The 20,177-nt window shown below is 42.0% G+C and overlaps 1 protein-coding gene across 13 annotated transcripts in view; it reads left to right on the forward strand.

Moving 5' to 3' along the window:
* RBMS3 (RNA binding motif single stranded interacting protein 3) overlaps positions 1-20,177 on the forward strand; it is a 929,122-nt gene that overhangs the window by 813,487 nt on the left and 95,458 nt on the right. For all 13 annotated transcript variants that reach the window (XM_068152893.1, XM_068152894.1, XM_068152892.1 and 10 more), the window contains one exon: positions 7,191-7,297. In XM_068152893.1, the coding sequence (XP_068008994.1) occupies positions 7,191-7,297 (107 nt within the window). The remainder of the gene's footprint in view (positions 1-7,190; positions 7,298-20,177) is intronic.

Genomic DNA, 20,177 nt, shown 5'->3' on the forward strand with positions numbered 1-20,177 from the left:
TTTCTCTTGATCAGCAGCACTGGAATGGAGCATTTTAATAGGACTGAATCAGGCACTCTCCATCTGCTATGCTGTTGAAAGTTAAAACATTTAAATACTTTTTAAAGCAAAGGCAAAAATGTTAAATGAATGTTGCTGATGTGCTCTAGCAAATCTCTAGGGTGGCTTCTGCAACAACATAATTAAGTATAACTTTTCCATGTAATAGCCAGAGTGTTTAGAATAGAATAAACCAGGTTGGAAGAGACCTTCAAGATCATCACGTCCAACCTATCATCCAACACCACCTAATCAACTAACCCATGTAACCAAGCACCCTGTCAAGTTTCCTCCTGAACACCTCCAGTGATGGCGACTCCACCACCTCCCCGGGCAGTCCATTCCAATGGCCAATCACTCTCTCTCTCTGTAAAACTTCCTCCTGACCTCCAGCCTGAACTTCCCCTGGTGCAGCCTGAGACTGTGTCCACTTGTTCTGGTGCTGGCTGCCTGGGAGAAGAGACCAACCTCTGCCTGTTTACAACCCCCCTTCAGGTAGTTGTAGAGAGCAATAAGGTCACCCCTGAGTCTCCTCTCCAGGCTTTGCATTGATTGCAACAAGATCTGGACCACACTTCACATCTGACTTGCTGTTTCTCCAATATATGCACATGGTTATCTGTTCTACCTGCTTCAAGTAATTTCTGTTTCACAGAACAGAAGCACTAACTTTATGCTTGACACACTATTTCTCCTCTGGGATTGCTTTTCCTTCTCTAATGCATTCTTTAGAAATAATTCTTATACCAAAAGATGAAAGGATTGCTTTCCATTTCTTAAGACAAAGAGGTGAACTAGAGGTAATTACTTAAGCTATAACACAGTTTATCTGAAGTAAATAACATTTCCTTTTTTTTTCTTGCTAGCCAACAGATGTTTGGTTTTTAATGATGGCTTTGGGGTACTTTTCTATTATATAAAGCTGTTTCCTCCATTCCTATAATTATATTGTGAAAATTACAGGTTATAGAACCCAAAATGCAATGTTAAGTCATTTCTCCTTTTTTTACTTGCATAATAAAGTCCACTGAATATCAGGTAGTTAAACCTAGCTATAAACCCACTGGACAAATATGCAGCATACTGCTGGACATGCATAAAAGCATCAGCTCTTGCAAAAACATTGAGCAACAAGGAAACATGTAAACATGCAGTAGTGTCCTGTTATCCTACTTATAAGGATATATGTTGTGATGTGTTGTGACATCAGGGAAGTCATTGTGCCCCTGTACTCAGCACTAGTTAGACCACACCTTGAGTACTATGTCCAGTTCTTGGCCCCTCAGTTTAAGAAGGACATTGAGACTCTTGAATGTGACCAGAGAAGGACAATGAGGCTGGTGAGAGGCCTCGAGCACAAGCCCTATGAGGAGAGGCTGAGGGAGCTGGGGTTGCTTAGCCTGGAGGCTCAGGGGAGACCTTATTGCTGTCTACAACTACCTGAAGGCAGGTTGTAGCCAGGAGAAGGTTGGTCTCTTCTCCCAGGCAACCAGCACCAGAACAAGGGGACACAGTCTCAAACTGCACCAGGGGAAGTTTACGCTGGAGGTGAGGAGAAAGTTCTTCACAGAGAGAGTTGTTAGCCGGTGGAATGTGCTGCCCAGGGAGGCGGTAGAGTCACCATCCCTGGAGGTGTTGAAGAGGGCATTGGACATGGCACTTGGCGCCGTGGTTTAGTAGTCATGAGGTGGAGGGTGACAGCTTGGAGGGTGACAGGTTGGACTTGATGATCTTTGAGGTCTCTTCCAACCTTATTAATTCTATGATTCTGTGATCACATCCAGTATTGTAGGCTTCTAGAATGAGGTCAGTGACTTCGTCCTTCAGCACATCAAGCACTGCATGCAGGGTAGGATGTTGTGTTTATTAGATTCATTACTTAGGGCTTCCTTACTCAGCTAATGCTTTGTCCTTACTTGTCCTTTGGTCCTTTCATGTCCACGTATCGTCTTTTGTAATTCAACATCGTTCTTTTCCAAGAGAAGGCTAGCTATGGTTATGTTTTCTAATCTTCCCTTGAGTTTTGTTATTTTATGAGTTTGGGATGATCTGCATGACAGAACTTTCCCAGAAGGCAGAGTGTTGCTCTGTTGATGGCATCTTGAACCTTTTGCAGTTTTGAAGCTTAGAACAGCAAAATTGCTCTGGGATTTGTAAAGACCATAGTCCTGCTGGGTACCTCTATCTGAGCCCAGGTATAGAATCAGAAATTTAACTTGCTCTGTCCTGCTTTGCTTCTAGAGCTTTTGTGTCTCTCATGCTTCCCACTGAAATACGGTATGAGTAAACATGTCTGCAGACTTAGGTGGCTTTGATGTTACCATAGGATGGAGTTTTTCTTAAAGACTAAAAGGCACTGATCTGTGACAATCTCATGTTGTTAATTTGTGCTTGAAAATGTTATCCAAATAGTTAAAATTTGGAAGGAAGTTAAGAAAAGTAGTTATCAAAGCTTGATCAGTTTGGATCAGACCCTTAATGGGAAGGTCGTGAGTTCAAGCCTGCAGTGGGCAGTAGTGTCCTCTCTACTCTAGTTATGAGGTCTGTGGTGACAAGTTGGACTCGATGATCTTTGAGGTCTCTTCCAACCTTAGGAATACTGAAATACTGGATGCTTGGTGCAATTGTGAATTCAGTTATTGCTCTGCTCCTTTTTTTTCTTGTGGAGGAGAATTTGCCAAGTCTGAAAAAATAGATTAATCCCATTTGATCATAAAAACATACTTTGCAAAAGGCCATTGACTGTGCACTGACTGTTCGTTGATATACCAATGGCTTTCTCATCATTTTTCTTCACATTAACAACATGAAGGTGTTTAAAGATCCACATGAGTGCTCACAATGCACTTGTTCCCAGGCCATCTACTGAAAATGTTATTTGCAAAATGAGAAGAGATTAAACTCTTTGCAACATGCTGAAAAACATTCTGTCTTCAAAAAATATTCATAGTGGAAGCAGTTAAGATACCTAAATATGTTCTTGTTATTACTTTTTTAATACATGTGGTACTTACCATTGCTGGACAGATGTTGATATATGACTGAATTGGAGGTTGTGGAGGACAAGCTTTTCTCAGTAACTCTTAATGCAGAAAAAGTTTCAGAGCACCTGAAGTCATGCAAAAGATTCCCTGAATGCAAATGTCAGCTTTCATCTTCCTTTATGAAGCACATGCTCGTGAATATATGCATTTTTGCATATATAGAAGCTCAAGTGTATCTGCCTTCTGATAAATGAAGGAATAAGGAAATTATGTATTCAGAACTTCAGTTGCTTTCCTGAGATGGAACAGATTCGAGAAGGATGCTGTTATCCCTGTCCCCTGCTATCAAAAGGGTTTGAACTATTTTAAATAGCAGCGCTGGGTTTGGTGATATTAACATTTGGCAATTCAATGCTGTCTGTCTGCAGTTTGTCCACCTAAAGTAGCAGACCATGAGAAGCTGATCTCCTAAAGAAACTGCAGCAATATTGACAGTCTCCACTGAACTCTTAAAGTAAATTCATGGCCTGATTGAAGGCTTTAGCCTTTGACTTCAATGGGAACAGAACTTGAACACTATCAGCGACTGCCCACTTCCAAGGCAGCCCTGAATGTCTTGGCAAATGCTGTTTAGAAGCACTATCAATTTGATCCTGCTTGCTACTCAGGACTGAAAGCCAAGTTCAGGGCTATTTATGTCTTATTAACTAGAGCAGGCTTTGGATGGGATCTAGAGTAAGCATTTAAATCTCCTTGAAAAATGGATTATGGCTTAATGAGGCTTGTTCAGGTTAAAGCTGTTATTTATTCTTGATACTTGTATTTGTTACTGTTAGGTAGAAGTGGAAGAAACAGCAGTGCCTTCCATCTTGAAGAGTCTATTAGGGTAGAATAGCCTGAAATTTGTCTCAAGTGAATCAGGCATCACATGAGTGGCAGGAAAATACCAATAGTGGATTTTCCAGGTGTGCTTCAAAATACCACACATGGAAAACTTTGAGGATGTCAAGAACCATACAAAATGATGTGCTTATCTGTTCCAAACATGAACCGATATCCAGATAACATTTTCTATTTAGTCAGCAGTACAAAGGGTAAGAGAAGAGACAGGGACACAGGCATATATGTTCAGTAAGTGTCTTCATATGGAGAAAAGGGAGAAAAGCAGAAATTCAGTCCATAAATTGAAGTGTCTATCTGAAATGGAAGAGTACAAAAGAAGAAAACATATAGAATATTTCCCTTTTTCATTCCTCCCCTTCTGAAGTATTTGAGGGTAATATATCACACTTCTACTGCAATCCTTTGATATTATTCATGCAATGTTGATATTGTTTGTAGAGTTCCTAAATACCTTCATTTTGAATTGATAACCACAGTATCTACTCTTCCTTTTCTAAAGTAAATTTATTGTTTTTAAAGCACTTATGTCATTCCAATAAACTATTTTAAAGGAATTCTACTTAGAAATAGTTTTGCTAATGTTCTGGAATGAGATATGCTTTTTCTGATCTTCTGATGTTGTGTTTTTGATTAATAAGTATGATAGAACTGATGTCAAATATTAATGTGCATCTGATCATGCAAAGCCAAAAGGACTTTTCTTAGGAAGGATTTCAAGAGCGCTGGAAAAAAAAACAGAGATCTGAGTTTTCCTGTGTACTCAGAGCAACCTCTTTGAACATCTAAGTCTGCTACACTCTACCTTATGTCCTGAAAGAAAAGAGGTTATTAAATTAATTCTTCATAGTTTGAGGTTAGTTAACATCTTATCTGGACTATATCCTCCCAACAGAACATTTTCTTTTGATCTTTTTGCTTATGTTGATGTTGACTGACACAGATCAACTTTTTTTCCCCAGCATTCCAGTCAGTTTACTGTAGAGGAATATTAACTCCCATGTAGAAACTTGCCTGTGAAAGGCATGGTACCATTGTCCTTTTTTTTTCCCTTCGTCCTGAAAAGTCTGTAAAATGTTCTTCACATTTTTTTTTCTATATGGGGGACATAAAGTTCTGTTCAGTCTTAGTAAACTGTAGGAAGCCCCAAGTTATCAAATATGAATTTGTCAGATGGTAATGCTTGTCTATTGGGAATTTCAGGAATGGCAACAGCTTCCTATTTGTGGTTACCTAATACACTGAGAGAGTATATCTAGTAAACCATATGATTTCCTAGCTTGCCTAGCCACATCACAGTATAGGGACTAATACCACATATACATTAGCAGAGCATCATGTGATGGCAAATATCCAATCTACAGATTTTTTTCACGTGCTCCTCCTAACACTATTGTATGTTACTTGATAACTGTTTGTTTAAAGACAAAAAGCTTTTGAAAGTACAGATGTGAGGTTTAGTAGGTCTTTCTCAAATGCTGGCTTAGCATCTGCTCCTCACTCACTGTCACGTTGCAGTGAATTGTAAGTAACCACTCTGAAAACACACAGTATCGCACTGTGGCGTAAAGCTGATGAAAGTGCAGGGCAATCAGCTCTGTAAAATCTCTCCATCTGCAAAAAGAATGTCCATAGCCACCTGGATGCTTTTAAACCTTCATTATTTTAAAATTTAAATGGTTGGCTGAGCATTGCTTCTACCAAAAATCTGATACAATAATCGAAGTCAGAGGTGGGGAAGGACCTCTAGGGTCACAGTCGAGCTTTCTGCCAATAATAGATTGTTCCCTGCAGTTCAGTTTCTAGTGACCTTGGAAATTACTAGCCTGCTAAAATGGTAATGAAAAAACAAAGCTGTTAAAGCTTCAGAAGTAGCCAAAGTGATGCTGTCCCAGAGAGAAATTGTGGGTTGTTGATGTAAGATTCTTTATGTGTATTGCTCCTTGGTTGCAGTTTTCAAGTGATCATGATTGTAATCTACACTTTCCTGCTCGTTTTGAGGTGGTTGTAACTAAGAGATTGGGAAGGTGAGATTATTTTAGTATTATATGATCTTATCTTGCCTTTTATCCAAATAATAATTTTTATTACAAATAAATAACTCAGCAGCTTGACTGAATCCCCTACTGCAACATTTCCTTCACATCCCTTTTGTTTCATCTTGCAGAAACAGGAAATGGGGGGTAAAAAACAGATTTCATGCCTTTTTTTCTACCAAAACCCCTGGTTAATTAAGTAGTGCTTGGGAACTGAAAAAAATCCTGTAGAGATTCAGATGTGACATATCTTTTTTTAGATTTCTTTTAAACAGGCCAATATTGGTTTACTTCTCTGTTGATGTAGGCAATAAAGAGCAATCCTGACATACATCTAATCAAGAGGGTGGAATCTGGCTCCTCTTTTAAGAAGGAGGCAGCAAAGGCAAGCTTCCACCAGAAAGCTATTTACAGTTTTGGCTGAAAAATATTTAAGGAGGCTGTGAAAAGCTGGGCAGATGGGGAAAAGTTCCCTTCCTGTGACACCCATTTGATGTATTCACTAGGGCACCCTATTGTGAGCTGTCCTTTGGGGTGTGCAGCTCTGTGAGTATCCATCCTCTCTTCTCCGGGCTCTGGCCCCCTGACTGATATCTTCACACACACCAGATCTCAGTTGGAGAGGAAAGGCATTTCTCAGCTGCCAACTTGCTTGGAAGAGAAGAGGAGAAGGTGGCTAATTGGACTATGCCTGGCAAAAAACATATTAAAAAAAATAAAAATATATATATATATTAAAAAAAAAATCTCAATTTTATTCTGTTTATTCAGATTTTTGAAGGATTGGAGTCTGTGAAACACAGAAATAGCGAGAATGCTAACTGCTTAAACAGATTCTTGCAGCAAAGTTTTTACAACAAAAAAAAAAACAGAAAGCTACTTTAAAGCAGTGTTTATCCTTGCACTAATGCTGGCCATGAATACTTGTCTAACTTAGCTGGAACTAATGCCTGATTCTACAATTCCACTACATCAACTTAACATTCTGCGTAGGCTGATTATTTTTTCAACAATATTTGCTAAATTCTTTTAAGGGCTGCCAGTATATATTTTTTGAAGCTTAGTTAATAAGAACAGCTGCCAGCGGACTCAAGGCTAAAAGAGGCAAAAAATATCTGCAGAAGGCAAGATTTTACTTCAAAAGATCAGTATGACAAAGCACTACTGTTGCTGGTATAATGACTTTCTTTGGGGGGGATGCTAATAGAGACTGGGTTTCTTGTCTTCACAGCCCCCACTGAGCCTTTGCTGTGCAAATTTGCTGATGGAGGGCAAAAGAAGCGCCAGAATCAAAGCAAATACACACAGAATGGAAGGCCGTGGCCTAGAGAAGGAGAGGTAAGTGCCACGCAGCAATTACTTTCCTGGGGTTTGGCAGAAGTAAGCTGCAGACCTTAAGGTCTACCTTTCAGGGCTGTGAAGAAATTGCACACAAAATGCACTAGTTTCACACAGGAGAAGCTGTATAAGCATGGAAGAGAGGGAGGCTTATAATAATGTGCAGAGTGTAAAGTTACAGCAAAAGAATTTCAGAGCTTAGTGTGGAACTGTGTGTACCCTGGTCTCACCGTGAGCACTCTGCTGCCAGATCTGAGCCCAGTATTCTCTTACTGGTGTGCCATCAGTACCCATGGTATACCTTTTATAAACCCCAGATAAATTTATACTTAAGCAACTCAACTGTTATTTCCTCCAGTAATTCCTGTTGTTAAAATATCTTTGGAGAGTACCCGGGCTCTTACAAAAGGGTCACAAGAGGGAGCGATGCATTTGCGCATTCAAAATGTATGGGCTGTATAAAAGTTTCCCCAAACCTTATCTGAGTTGGGCTCTTCATTCTGTACAAGACACAATAGTTTCCAGTAGCCTCAGCTTCATCATGTGTACAAAGTTTAAGGAAAAACAAAAGAAGGAAAATCTAGCCGTTACAAAGTGTGTCACTGGACCTTCCTTCCTGTGTACTTGTACACAAAGTGACTGCAAATGTGGGTGAAATGTGAAAGGAATTTATTTGACTCTCCAAGAGTTTGTTTACTCTTCTTGAATTAATGACATAGATCTGTTCATGGTACCATCTTTTGCATGGTTATAGCTGCAAAGGTTGATGGGCTAATTTATAGACTTCAGAAAAGGACATTCTAGGATAAAAGTTGATAGGGACATTTTGTGGGGTTGGGTTTTTTTTCCCTTCTTTCCCCCACTTTTTTTTTTTTTGTGTGTGTGTGTGTGTTTTCATAGAATCAATAAGGTTGGAAAAGACCTCAAATATCATCAAGTCCAACCTGTCACCCAACACCTCATGACTACTAAACCACGGCACCATGTGCCACATCCAGTCCCCTCTTGAACACCTCCAGGGATGATGACTCCACCATCTCCCTGGGCAGCCCATTCCAACGGCTAATAACTCTCTCTGTGAAGAACTTCCTCCTCACCTCAAGCCTAAACTTCCCCTGGCACAGCTTGAGTCTGTGTCCTCTTGTTCTGGTGCTGATTGCCTGGGAGAAGTGGCCAACTCCCTTCTGGCTACAACCTCCCTTCAGGTAGTTGTAGAGAGCAATGAGGTCTCCCCTGAGCCTTCTCTTTCCCAGTCTAAGCAACCCCAGCTCCCTCAGCCTCTCCTCCTAGGGCTTGTGCTCGAGACCTCTCCCCAGCCTTGTTGCCCTTCTCTGGACATGTTCAAGTGTCTCGATGTCCTTCTTAAATTGAGGGGCCCAGAACTGGACACAGTACTCAAGGTGTGGCCTAACCAGTGCTGAGTACAGGGGCAGAATGACTCCTGCTGGCCACACTATTCCTGATGCAGGCCAGGATGCCGTTTGCCTTCTTGGCCACCTGGGCACACTGCTGGCTCATGTTCATCCAGCTGTCAATCAGTGCACCTAGGTCCTTTTCTGTTTGGCAGCTCTCCAGCCACTCCGACCCCAGCCTATAGGACTGCATGGGGTTGTTGTGTGCTGCATTTACTTCAATTTTACAAAGCAAATGAATGAGAAAACTATTTAGTATTACTAAGTTGTTTTTTTTCCTAGAGAACTGCTGCATTTATGCAACTACTTTTACTGTGCCCACTGATACTTTTCAGACCATTGCCTTATGGCATATATACTCTAGCACAGTTGGTGAGCTCCTAAAGTAAACAGAAAGACCTCTTGAAAACATATAAATTTTTCCTTCCAGTAAGGTGTTTATTGTACACTGTTCTGACAGAAATGCTCCAAAATATATTTGGGCTAAAAGTGGCAGTATGGCAGCCACGTTGGCAACAAGACATGAGAGAAGTCTCCAAAGGTTCATTGCAGCCTGTTACGCTATATGTCTCAAAAGCTGGAGACATCTTCCTAGGAGCCATTATGATTTGTCATGTTAAGGATCTACTGAGGAACAACTGCCCAAGGAGTACTTCAAGCAGAAAACTCAGGTCATTGTATGCAGAGCTTAAAAAACGAAAGGCAGTATAGGGAAGACAATAATAAACCCTTAATATGGTCAACAATCGGTATTTTAAAGACTTCTAAATCTCTGTTTAAATAGTAAATGCCATCATAGCTATATTCTCCACTGTTCTATACTTCCTTTAGTTCAAATCAATAAACAAAAGGATACAAAGCTAAAGTGAACAAGCTACCATTACACCTGTGGCCTTGCAACATCAGCTTATTACAGCATACAGAGTTTATTTGCTGCTAGTGGAGTGCCTCATAGCAAGCAAAGTGATATTGCTGTGATGTAGAGGCAGGGAGTGCTTGGTATGTTTATAGTATCAGTATTTAAAAGCTAATTTGCAGTGCTGGGAGACATCATTCCTTATTGTTAAGTCAGCTGCAGAGCTGTTGTTATGGATAACCTACAAATTATATATAGATGCAAACTCAGAAATTTCTATTTCAGGGTAGAAATGTTTCCTTAGGTGTTTTTATGTTTGCTGACTTCTGGTTAATACCTTGCTGCACCTTGGATATTCATTACTCAAAGCATCAAAGAATGCATGTTTTCTTTTAGAGTCACTCATTTATTTGATTTCTTTGACACCATTGTTAATTTTCTCCTTTACAACATAAACTCTTTCTGTATAATCACTCTCATATTTTATATGCAATAGAGTTTTTCTAACTCTTTGCCATTTAATGATCTTACTCTAAGCATGATGGCCTGCCTCAGAAATAGTGGGGCCAGCAGGAGCAGGGAAGACACTGTGCCCCTGGACTCAGCACTGGTTAGGCCACACCTTGAGTACTGTGTCCAGTTCTGGGACCCTCAATTTAAGTAGGACATGTCCAGAGAAGGGCAACGAGGCTGGGGAGAGGCTTTGAGCACAAGCCCTGTGAGGAGAGGCTGAGGGAGCTGGGGTTGCTTAGCCTGGAGAAGAGAAGGCTCAGGGGAGACCTTATTGCTGTCTACAACTACCTGAAGGGAGGTTGTAGCCAGGAGGGGCTTGGTCTCTTCTCCCATTCAACCAGCACCAGAACAAGAGGACACAGAGTCTCAAACTGCACCAAGGGAAGTTTAGGCTCGAGGTGAGGAGGAAGTTCTTCACAGAGAGAGTCATTAGCCGTTGGGATGTGCTGCCCAGAGACGTGGTAGAGTCACCATCCCTGGAGGTGTTCACAAGGGGACTGGATGTGGCACTTGGTGCCATGGTTTAGTAGTCATGAGGTGTTGGGTGACAGGTTGGACTTGATGATCTTTGAGGTCTTTTCCTCTATGATTCTATGTTTCTGTGATGGACCTTTCAGTTGTTCTCTGTGTAGCAGCACCTGGGTAACCTTGTTGCAATTACTCCTGTCAACTTTAGTTTCTTTTAAAATGAACAGGTACTGAGTAGGAAGAAATAATTCATGCAGGACAAGTGTCATAGTTCTGATTACAAATGGGATCTGGGAATATTCCCTCCACCTCTGCTTTTTTTCTGTGATAGAACAAGAGGACACAGTCTTAAGCTATGCCAGGCAGAGGTTTAGGATGGATGTTAGGAAGAAATTCTTCACAGAAACAATGATTTGCCATTGGAATGGGCTGCCCAGGAGAGTGGTGGAGTCACCATCACTGGAAGTGTTTAAAAGGGGACTCGATGTGGCACTTAGTACCATGGTTTAGTTGATCAGATGGTGTTGGGTGATGGGTTGGACTTGATGATCCCCAAGGTCTTTTCCAACCTGGTTCATTCTGTATTCTCTTCCCCAAAGAAAAACATTAAAATTCTGTCCAAGAGATTACTCCCTCAGCATTCTCACGCTGGACCAATCCTGTGGTATCTAGACCAAGAAGTATCTGGCTATTGCTCAGATAAGCCTTTGCATTTTTGAATACTTATGTGAAGGGCATTTCTAAAACATCTGAGGTTTAAATAGTATTAACACTGAGCGTGCTTGAGGATTATTGCTCATTCAGGCAGACCTCAGAGAAATGGCACTAACAGTTCTGTCACTGGCTTCAAATTTGTGCGTGCAAAGTAGGCAGACAGCCGTGCCCAGTACTCTGCTGTAGGGAGGAAATGGCAGGAGGTTTAGGAGGGAGGAGCAGCTTTGCTGCGGTGTTACCTCTGGCCAAGCTGATCTCAGAGGTTTTGCTCTCTTTTATGGAGAGCTTCTGAGCAATTTTGTAGAAGAGGATTATGATTTTTTTTGGTAAAGTTTTCAGGCTATGCTGCAGAATGTAATAAAAAATGTTATTCCTATCATACATTTTTGTAGATCACTTCATAACCATATAGAAATACTTTAGCTGGCTGTTAAATTGGCTTACCTTTAAAAATATGTCTTCAGGAACATACTGAATTTCTCTAGGGCATTTCAGGGTTGTTTTGCTGGGGGGGTTGGGTGTGGGGGTTTCTTTGTTTTGTTTTGTTTTGTTTTTGTGGTACTTAGTTATTTGACTAATTGTAACCAGGGAAGAACGCCTGAACTTAAATAGCACTCTCTAGTCCTTACCATTCCACTTTTGTTTGAAGCCTCAGGAAATACTCAGCAGATTTACTAAGGCATTTGACTGAGGATTTGTGATGGCTGACCAGCTCTGGACTAAGGACCAAGGCTGTCATATTAGCATCTAACATACAGGTGCAACAAATGTACAGTAAAACCTGCAGATGTTAGAAATATTTGCAGTTAAATTCTGACCTAATAACTGGCACAATTTCTGCATAAAGTCCCTTTTTCATTTTAATGCTCTTCCTGAGACACAGTAGTTTAATTCAGCACTCTGTTTTGGAACTTTCTCTGGAATCATGTTGAGATGGTGTTAGAGGCTAATTGTATTCAGATCCTATCTGAATTTACCTGATTTACCTCTTACGTTCCAATGGACAAGTCTAGAATTTACCTAATTTGCCTAATTTACCTCTTAAGTTCCAATGGACAAGTCTAGAATTTACCTAATTTACCTCTTAAGTTCCAATGGACAAGTCTAGAATTTACCTAATTTACCTAATTTACCTCTTAAGTTCCAATAGACAAGTCTAGAATTTACCTAATTTACCTAATTTACCTCTTAAGTTCCAATGGACAAGTCTAGAATTTACCTAATTTGCCTAATTTACCTCTTAAGTTCCAATGGAGGAGTCTAGAAGGGGGTGACATATCTCAAAAAAAAATAATTGTTCATTAATTGAAAATGCATCTGGGGAATCAAAAACAGCTTCAAATTGTGATCAGATTGGATTAAAAACTGCAACTTAAAATTTACAAGATAATCATTGTTGCAGATCTACTCATTTTTTTTTGGTTACTCAGAAATCCAATCTCTTGATATGTGTATTTAAGAGAGGTTTTACTTGAAATGTATCTGCTAGGAAGGGATAAATCTCACATAAACTGAAACCAAATTAAATTCCTTGTCTCAGCCTGAAGTTTCTTAGTTTTTGCACTCTTTCTGCAAGAGCAGTTCTAAAGATTGTAGCTTTTCTATGTCAGGTCAGCCCAAAGGATGAAGTTGGGTTTTGTTTGGTTGGTTGTTTTTATAGTCACAATATTTTGGAATAGAATAGAATAAACCAAACCAGGTTGGAAGAGACCTTCAAGATCATCGTGTCCAACCCATCAACCAATCCAACCCACCCAAACAGCTAACCCATGGCACCAAGCACCCCATCAAGTCTCCTTCTGAACACCTTCAATGACGGCGACTCCACCACCTCCCCGGGCAACCCATTCCATAGCGCAATCACTCTTTCTGTATAGAACTTCTTCCTAACATCCAACCTGAACCTCCCCTGGCACAGCCTGAGACTGTGTCCTCTTGTTCTGGTACTGGGTGCCTGGGAGAAGAGACCATCATCCGCCTGTCTACAACCTCCCTTCAGGTAGTTGTAGAGAGTGATAAGGTCACCCCTGAGTCTCCTCTTCTCCAGGCTGAGCAACCCCAGCTCCCTCAGCCTCTCCTCATAGGGCTTGTGTTCCAAACCCCTCACCAACTTTGTTGCCCTTCTCTGGACTCGTTCCAGCAAGTCAACCTCCTTCCTAAACTGAGGGGCCCAGAACTGGACACAGTACTCGAGGTGTGGCCTAACCAGTGCAGTGTACAGGGGCAGAATGACCTCCCTGCTCCTGGTGGCCACACTGTTCCTGATGCAGGCCAGGATGCCATTGGCCCTAAGGTTTTGAAACCTTAGATAATTTCTGTGAAAGTTTCTGTGAAATTTGGACCATTTCAATATTTGTGTTGTCTTCCTTGCAAGAGAATATTACCACTACTGTATTGGTGCATATATCAGAACAGCAACATACACCACTGAATGTCACTGAATTTGGTTTGACAGACATAATGATATTTAGGAATTGCCATGACTGAATCTTCTATTGATTGCTTTCTTGCTTCTGTCAGATGGGTTACATTTTTGTTTCTAAATAGGCAAGAGGTTAACCTCCATAGCCTCCCCTTCCTTTCCTTCCTCCTTTTCCCCTTTTGCTTTTGTTTTCTCTCAACATCGGTTGGCAAACTATGTAAAGAAATAAACGTGGGCTTAATTCTCTCTTTGAAAGTTACAACATTGCTACTCAGGAATGTTGCTTTTGTTGTTTCTCTTTTTTTTCATCCACTACTCATTACAGTTTTGTCTAATGCAAACAGTAATTTAGAGAGGAAAACATACAGTAGGTAATTTGAGAGACTTCCTGATTTTCTTGTAAAATCAGTACAAGTGAAGGGCTGAAAAAGTTGATCCTGATGTCAATCATCCCTTCTTTACCAGCAGCAGGCGTTTGGAAATGATTAGTAGATTTGTACTAGGCCCATTTATAACTCAGACATAGATTTCTTTTTATGCTTCCAAGGAGATAGGTACTACTTAGTTGCATTCTGTAATCCTCAGTGTCTAGGATTGATCTCTTTCTGTGACCAGGTGACCACCTGGTGGACATGGGGAAGGCTGTGGATGTAGGCTACCTGGACTCCAGCAAGGCCTTTGATACCGTCCCCCACAGCAAACTGCTGGCCAAGCTGTCAGCCCGTGGCTTGGACAGCAGCACTCTGTGCTGGGTTAGGAACTGGCTGGAGGGCTGAGCCCAGGGAGTGGTGGTGAATGGTGCCACATCCAGCTGGCAGCCAGTCACTAGAGGTGTCCCCCAGGGATTAGTGCTGGGCCCCATGCTCTTTAATATCTTTATTGATGATCTGGATGAGGTCATTGAGTCCATCATCAGCAAATTCGCAGGAAACACCAAGCTGGGGGCAGGTGTTGATTTGTTAGGGGGTAAAAGGGCTCTGTAGAGGGAACTTGACAAGCTGGACAGATGGGCAGAGTCCAAGGGCATGAGATTTAACACATCCAAGTGAGTACTGTGTCCAGTTCTGGGCCCCTCAGTTTAGGAATGATGTTGACTTGCTGGAATGTGTCCAGAGAAGCACAACAAAGCTGGGGAGGGGTTTGAAGCACAAGCCCTATGAGGAGAGGCTGAGGGAGCTGGGGTTGCTTAGCCTGGAGAAGAGGATGCTCAGGGGAGACCTTCTTGCTCTCTACAACTACCTGAAGGGAGGTTGTAGCCAGGTGGGGGTCGGTCACTTCTCCCAGGCAACTAGCACCAGAACAAGCAGACACAATCTCAAGCTGTGCCAGGGGAGGTTTAGACTGAATGTTAGGAAGAAGTTCTTCACAGAAAGAGTGGAATGTGCTGCCCAGGGAGGTGGTGGAGTCACCATCACTGGAAGTGTTTAGGAAGAGACTGGATGCTTGGTGCCATGGTTTAGTTGATTAGATAGTGTTGGATGATAGGTTGGACTCGATGATCTCAAAGGTATTTCCAACCTGGTCTATTCTTTTCTATTCTATTTCATACCTAGACAAATATATTTTGTTTTTCTTTTCTATGAGAGACAATTTCCAGGCCTGTCTAGAAATGCAGTAGTACCCTCATATGCAAACCATGAACAAAGAGTTTTAGAATATATTTACCTTGCATGTAAGTTAGACACTGCTCGGGATTTTGCATTATGTGTAACAAAGAGAGGAACTGCTTGAAAGAGTCCAGCACAGAGCCACAAAAATGATTAAGGGCATGAAACATCTTCCTTATGGTGAGAGACTGAGGGAGCTGCAGCTCTTTAGCTTGGAGAAAAAGAGACTAAGGGGTGACCTCATGAATGTTTATATAAAGGGTGAGCGCCAAGAGGATGGAGCCAGGCTCTGCTTGATGCTGCTCAATGACAGGACAAGGGATAACAGGTGGAAGGTGAGGCATAAGAAGTTCTTTGGCAACATGAGGAAAACTTTTGTCACTGTGAGGGTGACGGAACACTGGAACAGGCTGCCCAGGGTGGGTTGTGGAGTCTGGATGCATTCCTGTGTGATCCTGCTCTGGCAGGGGGGTTGGTGTAGATGATCTTTTGAGGACCCTTCCAGCCCCTAACATTCTGTGATTCTGTGAGTTGAACCTGAAGTGCAGCCTTCTCAGTGAGAAAAAGTAGAAGGGGAAAAGGTAACTGGCAAATAAGTGAAAATATACAGAGCAATGGGTTGAAAATTCTCTGGGACACAAGATGCTGTCATTGTGAGCAAGACTTTTTAAAACAGTATTTTGTGAACAGTTGAATTTTGAGCTTATAAAGCGCATAGAAATGTTTTAAATACTGACCTATACGAAATGACTGTCCCTGAAATCAGGAATTTGCAAAGAGGACCTTTTTACTCATAAGAAGGACCATGAGCTCATAGCAGCACAATTTGGAGGAAAATGCAGCCTCAAGGAAATCTCTGGGGCAAAATGGCATGACAGTTTTCTCCACAGAAGGAAATCCAAGTGCCAAAATCAAAACTTAGAAAACAGTCCTGATTCTGCTTTCAGTAAACCATAGCCCTTATAAGGAGTAAAAACATCTCTTGGAAATACCCTGTTTATTTCAGATGCATCTATGCATCTATATATTTAAGACATATTGCATTTGAATTCTCAATTTCTCCTTCTGTGGAAAGAAGAGATGATTTTTATTCAGAATTAAATTCAGAAATATTTATAATAATGTGGAATATTTCTAACAGAAATGTTTAGATGATCAAAGGAAGGAACTCAGTAAAGTTAACCTCACTGATGACTGAGCTTCTTCTATTTAATCAGTATTTTTCAGTTAATCTCATTTGGTTCATTTCTTCCCCCTCCTCTCTCTTCTTTGGTCAAAGTATCTGCTGCCAGGCAGAAAGGATCCTTGTGCTGTGATGCCTGGCAGATATTAGTGGTGGTAGCGAAACAAATACAGGAATTTCAGTGTTGAAACTTCAATTGATTCCACTGCAGTAGCCAAGAGCACACCCATTCCCCTGGGAGAGCAGTCCTCCAGCATGAAAGGATGAGGGGATGAGTCAGAGGAGATGGTAGAGAGACTGATCTTCTGGTTTAACTCCCGTATCAATACACTACAGATATCTCTTGAGTTCTAGGGTATGATTCCCCCCCTCTACTCAGCTCTGGTGAGACCCCACCTGGAGTACTGCATCCAGTTCTGGAGCCTCTATTACAAGAGGAATATGGACATGCTGGAACGTGTCCAGAGAAGGGCCACGAGGATGATCAGAGGGCTGGAGCACCTCTCCTATGAGGACAGACTGAAGGAGTTGGGGCTGTTCAGTCTGGAGAAGAGAAGGCTCCGAGGTGACCTAATTGTGGCCTTCCAGTATCTGAAGGGGGCCTACAAGATGGCTGGGGTGGCACTTGTCAGGATATCAGGTAGTGATAAGCCTAGGGGGAATGGAATGAAGCTGGAGGTGGGGAGATTCAGGCTGGATGTGAGGAAGAAATTCTTCACCATGAGAGTGGTGAAGCCCTGGAATGGGTTGTCCAGAGAGGTGGTTGAAGCCCCGTCCCTGGAGGTCTTTAAGCCCAGGCTGGACGAGGCTCTGGCCAGGCTGATCTAGTGTGGGGTGTCCCTGCCCATGGCAGGGGGTTGGAACTAGATGATCCTTGTGGTCCCTTCCAACCCTGACTGATTCTATGATTCCATGACTGTATGTTTCCAAATCTCACCTTAAGGAGGAGAAACCTTCTTAGAAAACCCACTACATCAGTGGTTTGCAACCCATTTCAATTTGTAGACCTCTCCATTTTTTTCCAATGGGGCTGTGGCCTCCTGCACAGTGAGAGATCTTGTGGGTACAGCAGCCTTGCTTTCCACAGATAATGTGGAAGATTCACTTCTGGAGAAAAGGCATAGGATGTCTGTAGCAGGTTGATATTATGCTGAATTTTTGCATGCAGTGGAGGAAAGATGTGTACACTGAAAGCAAGCGGTGATATATTGATGAAGTTCATGAAAGCTGCTTCCCAGCCACACAGAGGGTATCATCCAACTTAAAATTTGGCCAGTTATAGGTATTTGTATTTGCTGGAACAGAGATAGTGGGCTGTGTCCAGAGAAGGGCAACGAGGCTGGGGAGAGGCCTTGAGCACAGCCCTGTGAGGAGAGGCTGAGGGAGCTGGGGTTGTTTAGTCTGGAGAAGAGGAGGCTCAGGGGAGACCTTATTGCTCTCTACAACTACCTGAAGGGAGGTTGTAGCCAGGTGGGGGTTGGTCTCTTCTCCCAGGCAACCAGCACCAGAACAAGTGGACACAGTCTCAAGCTGTGCCAGGGGAAGTTTAGGCTGTGGGTGAGGAGAAAGTTCTTCACTGAGAGAGTTGTTAGGCACTGTGCTGCCCAGGGAGGTGGTGGAGTCCCCATCCCTGGAGGTGTTCAAGAGGGGATTGGATGTGGCACTTGGTGCCATGGTTTAGTCATGAGGTCTGTGGTGACAGGTTGGACTCGGTGATCTCTGAGGTCTCTTCCAACCTTGGTGATTCTGTGATTCTGTGATGAAGCTGGTTGTTCTGAGAGTTCAGAGGTTTGGAAGAGAAATAACAAACTCACTTCATTTCACAAGATACTGAAGATGTGATCATTTTTTAAATTATCACTCCTCAACTTAATCATTTCTTTGAGAGATTTACAAATCAAATTTACATAAGTAATGCAAATGCAATAGTCTAAGAGTATTTTTAATGAGCTGAATGTGCTCATTTATGTTCAAATCATAACAAAGAATGGGGCTGGGGGAGGGGGGGAGGGAGCAGAGCACCTTGTGTTTGCTCATGGAAAATTTTTTTACAGTAAAGCATTGAACAAAGGCCTTCAAGCTTCCTGGGGGAGCCCTTGCCTTCCAGAGGCTTCCTGATATTTCCTTTACTTTACTGAAGAACTTAAAGAAAGATGAATTCTCTTTTTTCACCTATGTCAATAATTAGAAAACTGCACCAGCAAAGTGACAGAAATCTTCATTCCTTTGTCTTAAGTTCAGAAACTTAGGTTAGAAAAACCCATAAAGCCTTGAAAGGAGAAAGCTCTGGGGAGACCTCATAGCTACATTTCAATAGGGGACCTACAGGAATGCTGGGGAAGGACCTTAGTGGTAGGATGAGGGGCAATGGTTTGAAACAGGATCAGGGTAGGTTTAGGTTATGCATAAGGAAGAAGTTCTTTACAATGAGAGTGGTAAAATACTGGAACAGGTTGCCCAAGGATGAGGTTGAGACCCCATTTCTGGAGACATTCAGGGGCCCAGATGAACCTCATGAGGTTCAACAAGAGGAAGTACAGGCTTGATAGGGCTCTGGGCAACCTAGTCTAGTTGAGGATGCCCCTGCTTACACTGAGGGGGTTGGACTAGATGACCTTCAGTGGTCACTTCCAACCCAGACCATTCTATCATTCTATGATTCAAATTCAGACTTGATTTGGCCCTGGTCAGCCTGATCTAGTGGGAAGTGTCCCTGCTTGCTGAGGGGGATTGGACAAGATGACCTTTGAGAGTATCCTCCAGCCCAATGTGTATCTGTGTAAATACTCTTCTTTGAAAATCAGTCTTTTAAAGTAACTGGCTCTATTTGTGTCATGTGACATTCTGAACAGACCAGTCAAGGAGTTACTGAGAGTGGTCTTTATTTAGAGACCAAGAGCAGATATCCCTAACTCTAGTCCTAAACCTTTTTTGAATTATTGCTTTAGGAGATCACATGCTGAAATGTTGAGGGGCAGGCCAGTCATTTAGTCATTATCCCACTCAGCATTATCTGACTGAACTGTGGCTCTGTTATTCCTTCATAAAAAAATTCTATGACAAACATTTTCATGAAGTGCCTTTCCATCATCAGTGCCACTCTCTCAGGTGGCATTTCATCAGGAATTGCTACTATCAGAAGAAGGAATAAGGCCCCTTTCCACTGAAACATTAACAGGCAGTGGTTGAAAAGGCCTGGAAGAAAGTACTCTCCAGCACAAGACAAACTACTATAGAGGTATCACCCAGTGCCTCATTATAATTAAGACCTATCAAGCACAGTGACAGCTATATTCAGCTCTATTGCTGGAAGTCTGAGGCCAACTCTAATATTCTGGGTTTGATATTTTTGGAATTCCTGTTTGTGTGCTGTGGAGGAAAGTGCAGACAATTTTCCAATAAGTTGTTATTGCTCATCAGTCTTTATTTCTTATAAATGAGGATACATCAGACCATAAATCTTTCACTGGTCCAGGCTATCTGTTCCCTTTCCTGGGCTTCAGCCAGCGTAATCTTAGAGCTATGAATTACACAACTTCATGAGAAAGAAGTAAATAGTCCTCTGGTAGCAGCTGTTTGAAATAGCAGCTGTTTAAGGCTCTTCAGCAATGAGGGATATTAGCATTGTCTCTGGGCATACTGTAGGTGGAGTACCACATGCTCATGCTGCATTCTGTTTGTCTAGTGTGAGACTTTCATTTACTG

The sequence above is a fragment of the Melanerpes formicivorus genome, unplaced genomic scaffold (genome assembly GCF_026170545.1).
Source record: "Melanerpes formicivorus ecotype bairdi unplaced genomic scaffold, bMelFor1.0.p_v2 SCAF_24, whole genome shotgun sequence".
Taxonomy (NCBI): Eukaryota; Metazoa; Chordata; class Aves; order Piciformes; family Picidae; genus Melanerpes; species Melanerpes formicivorus.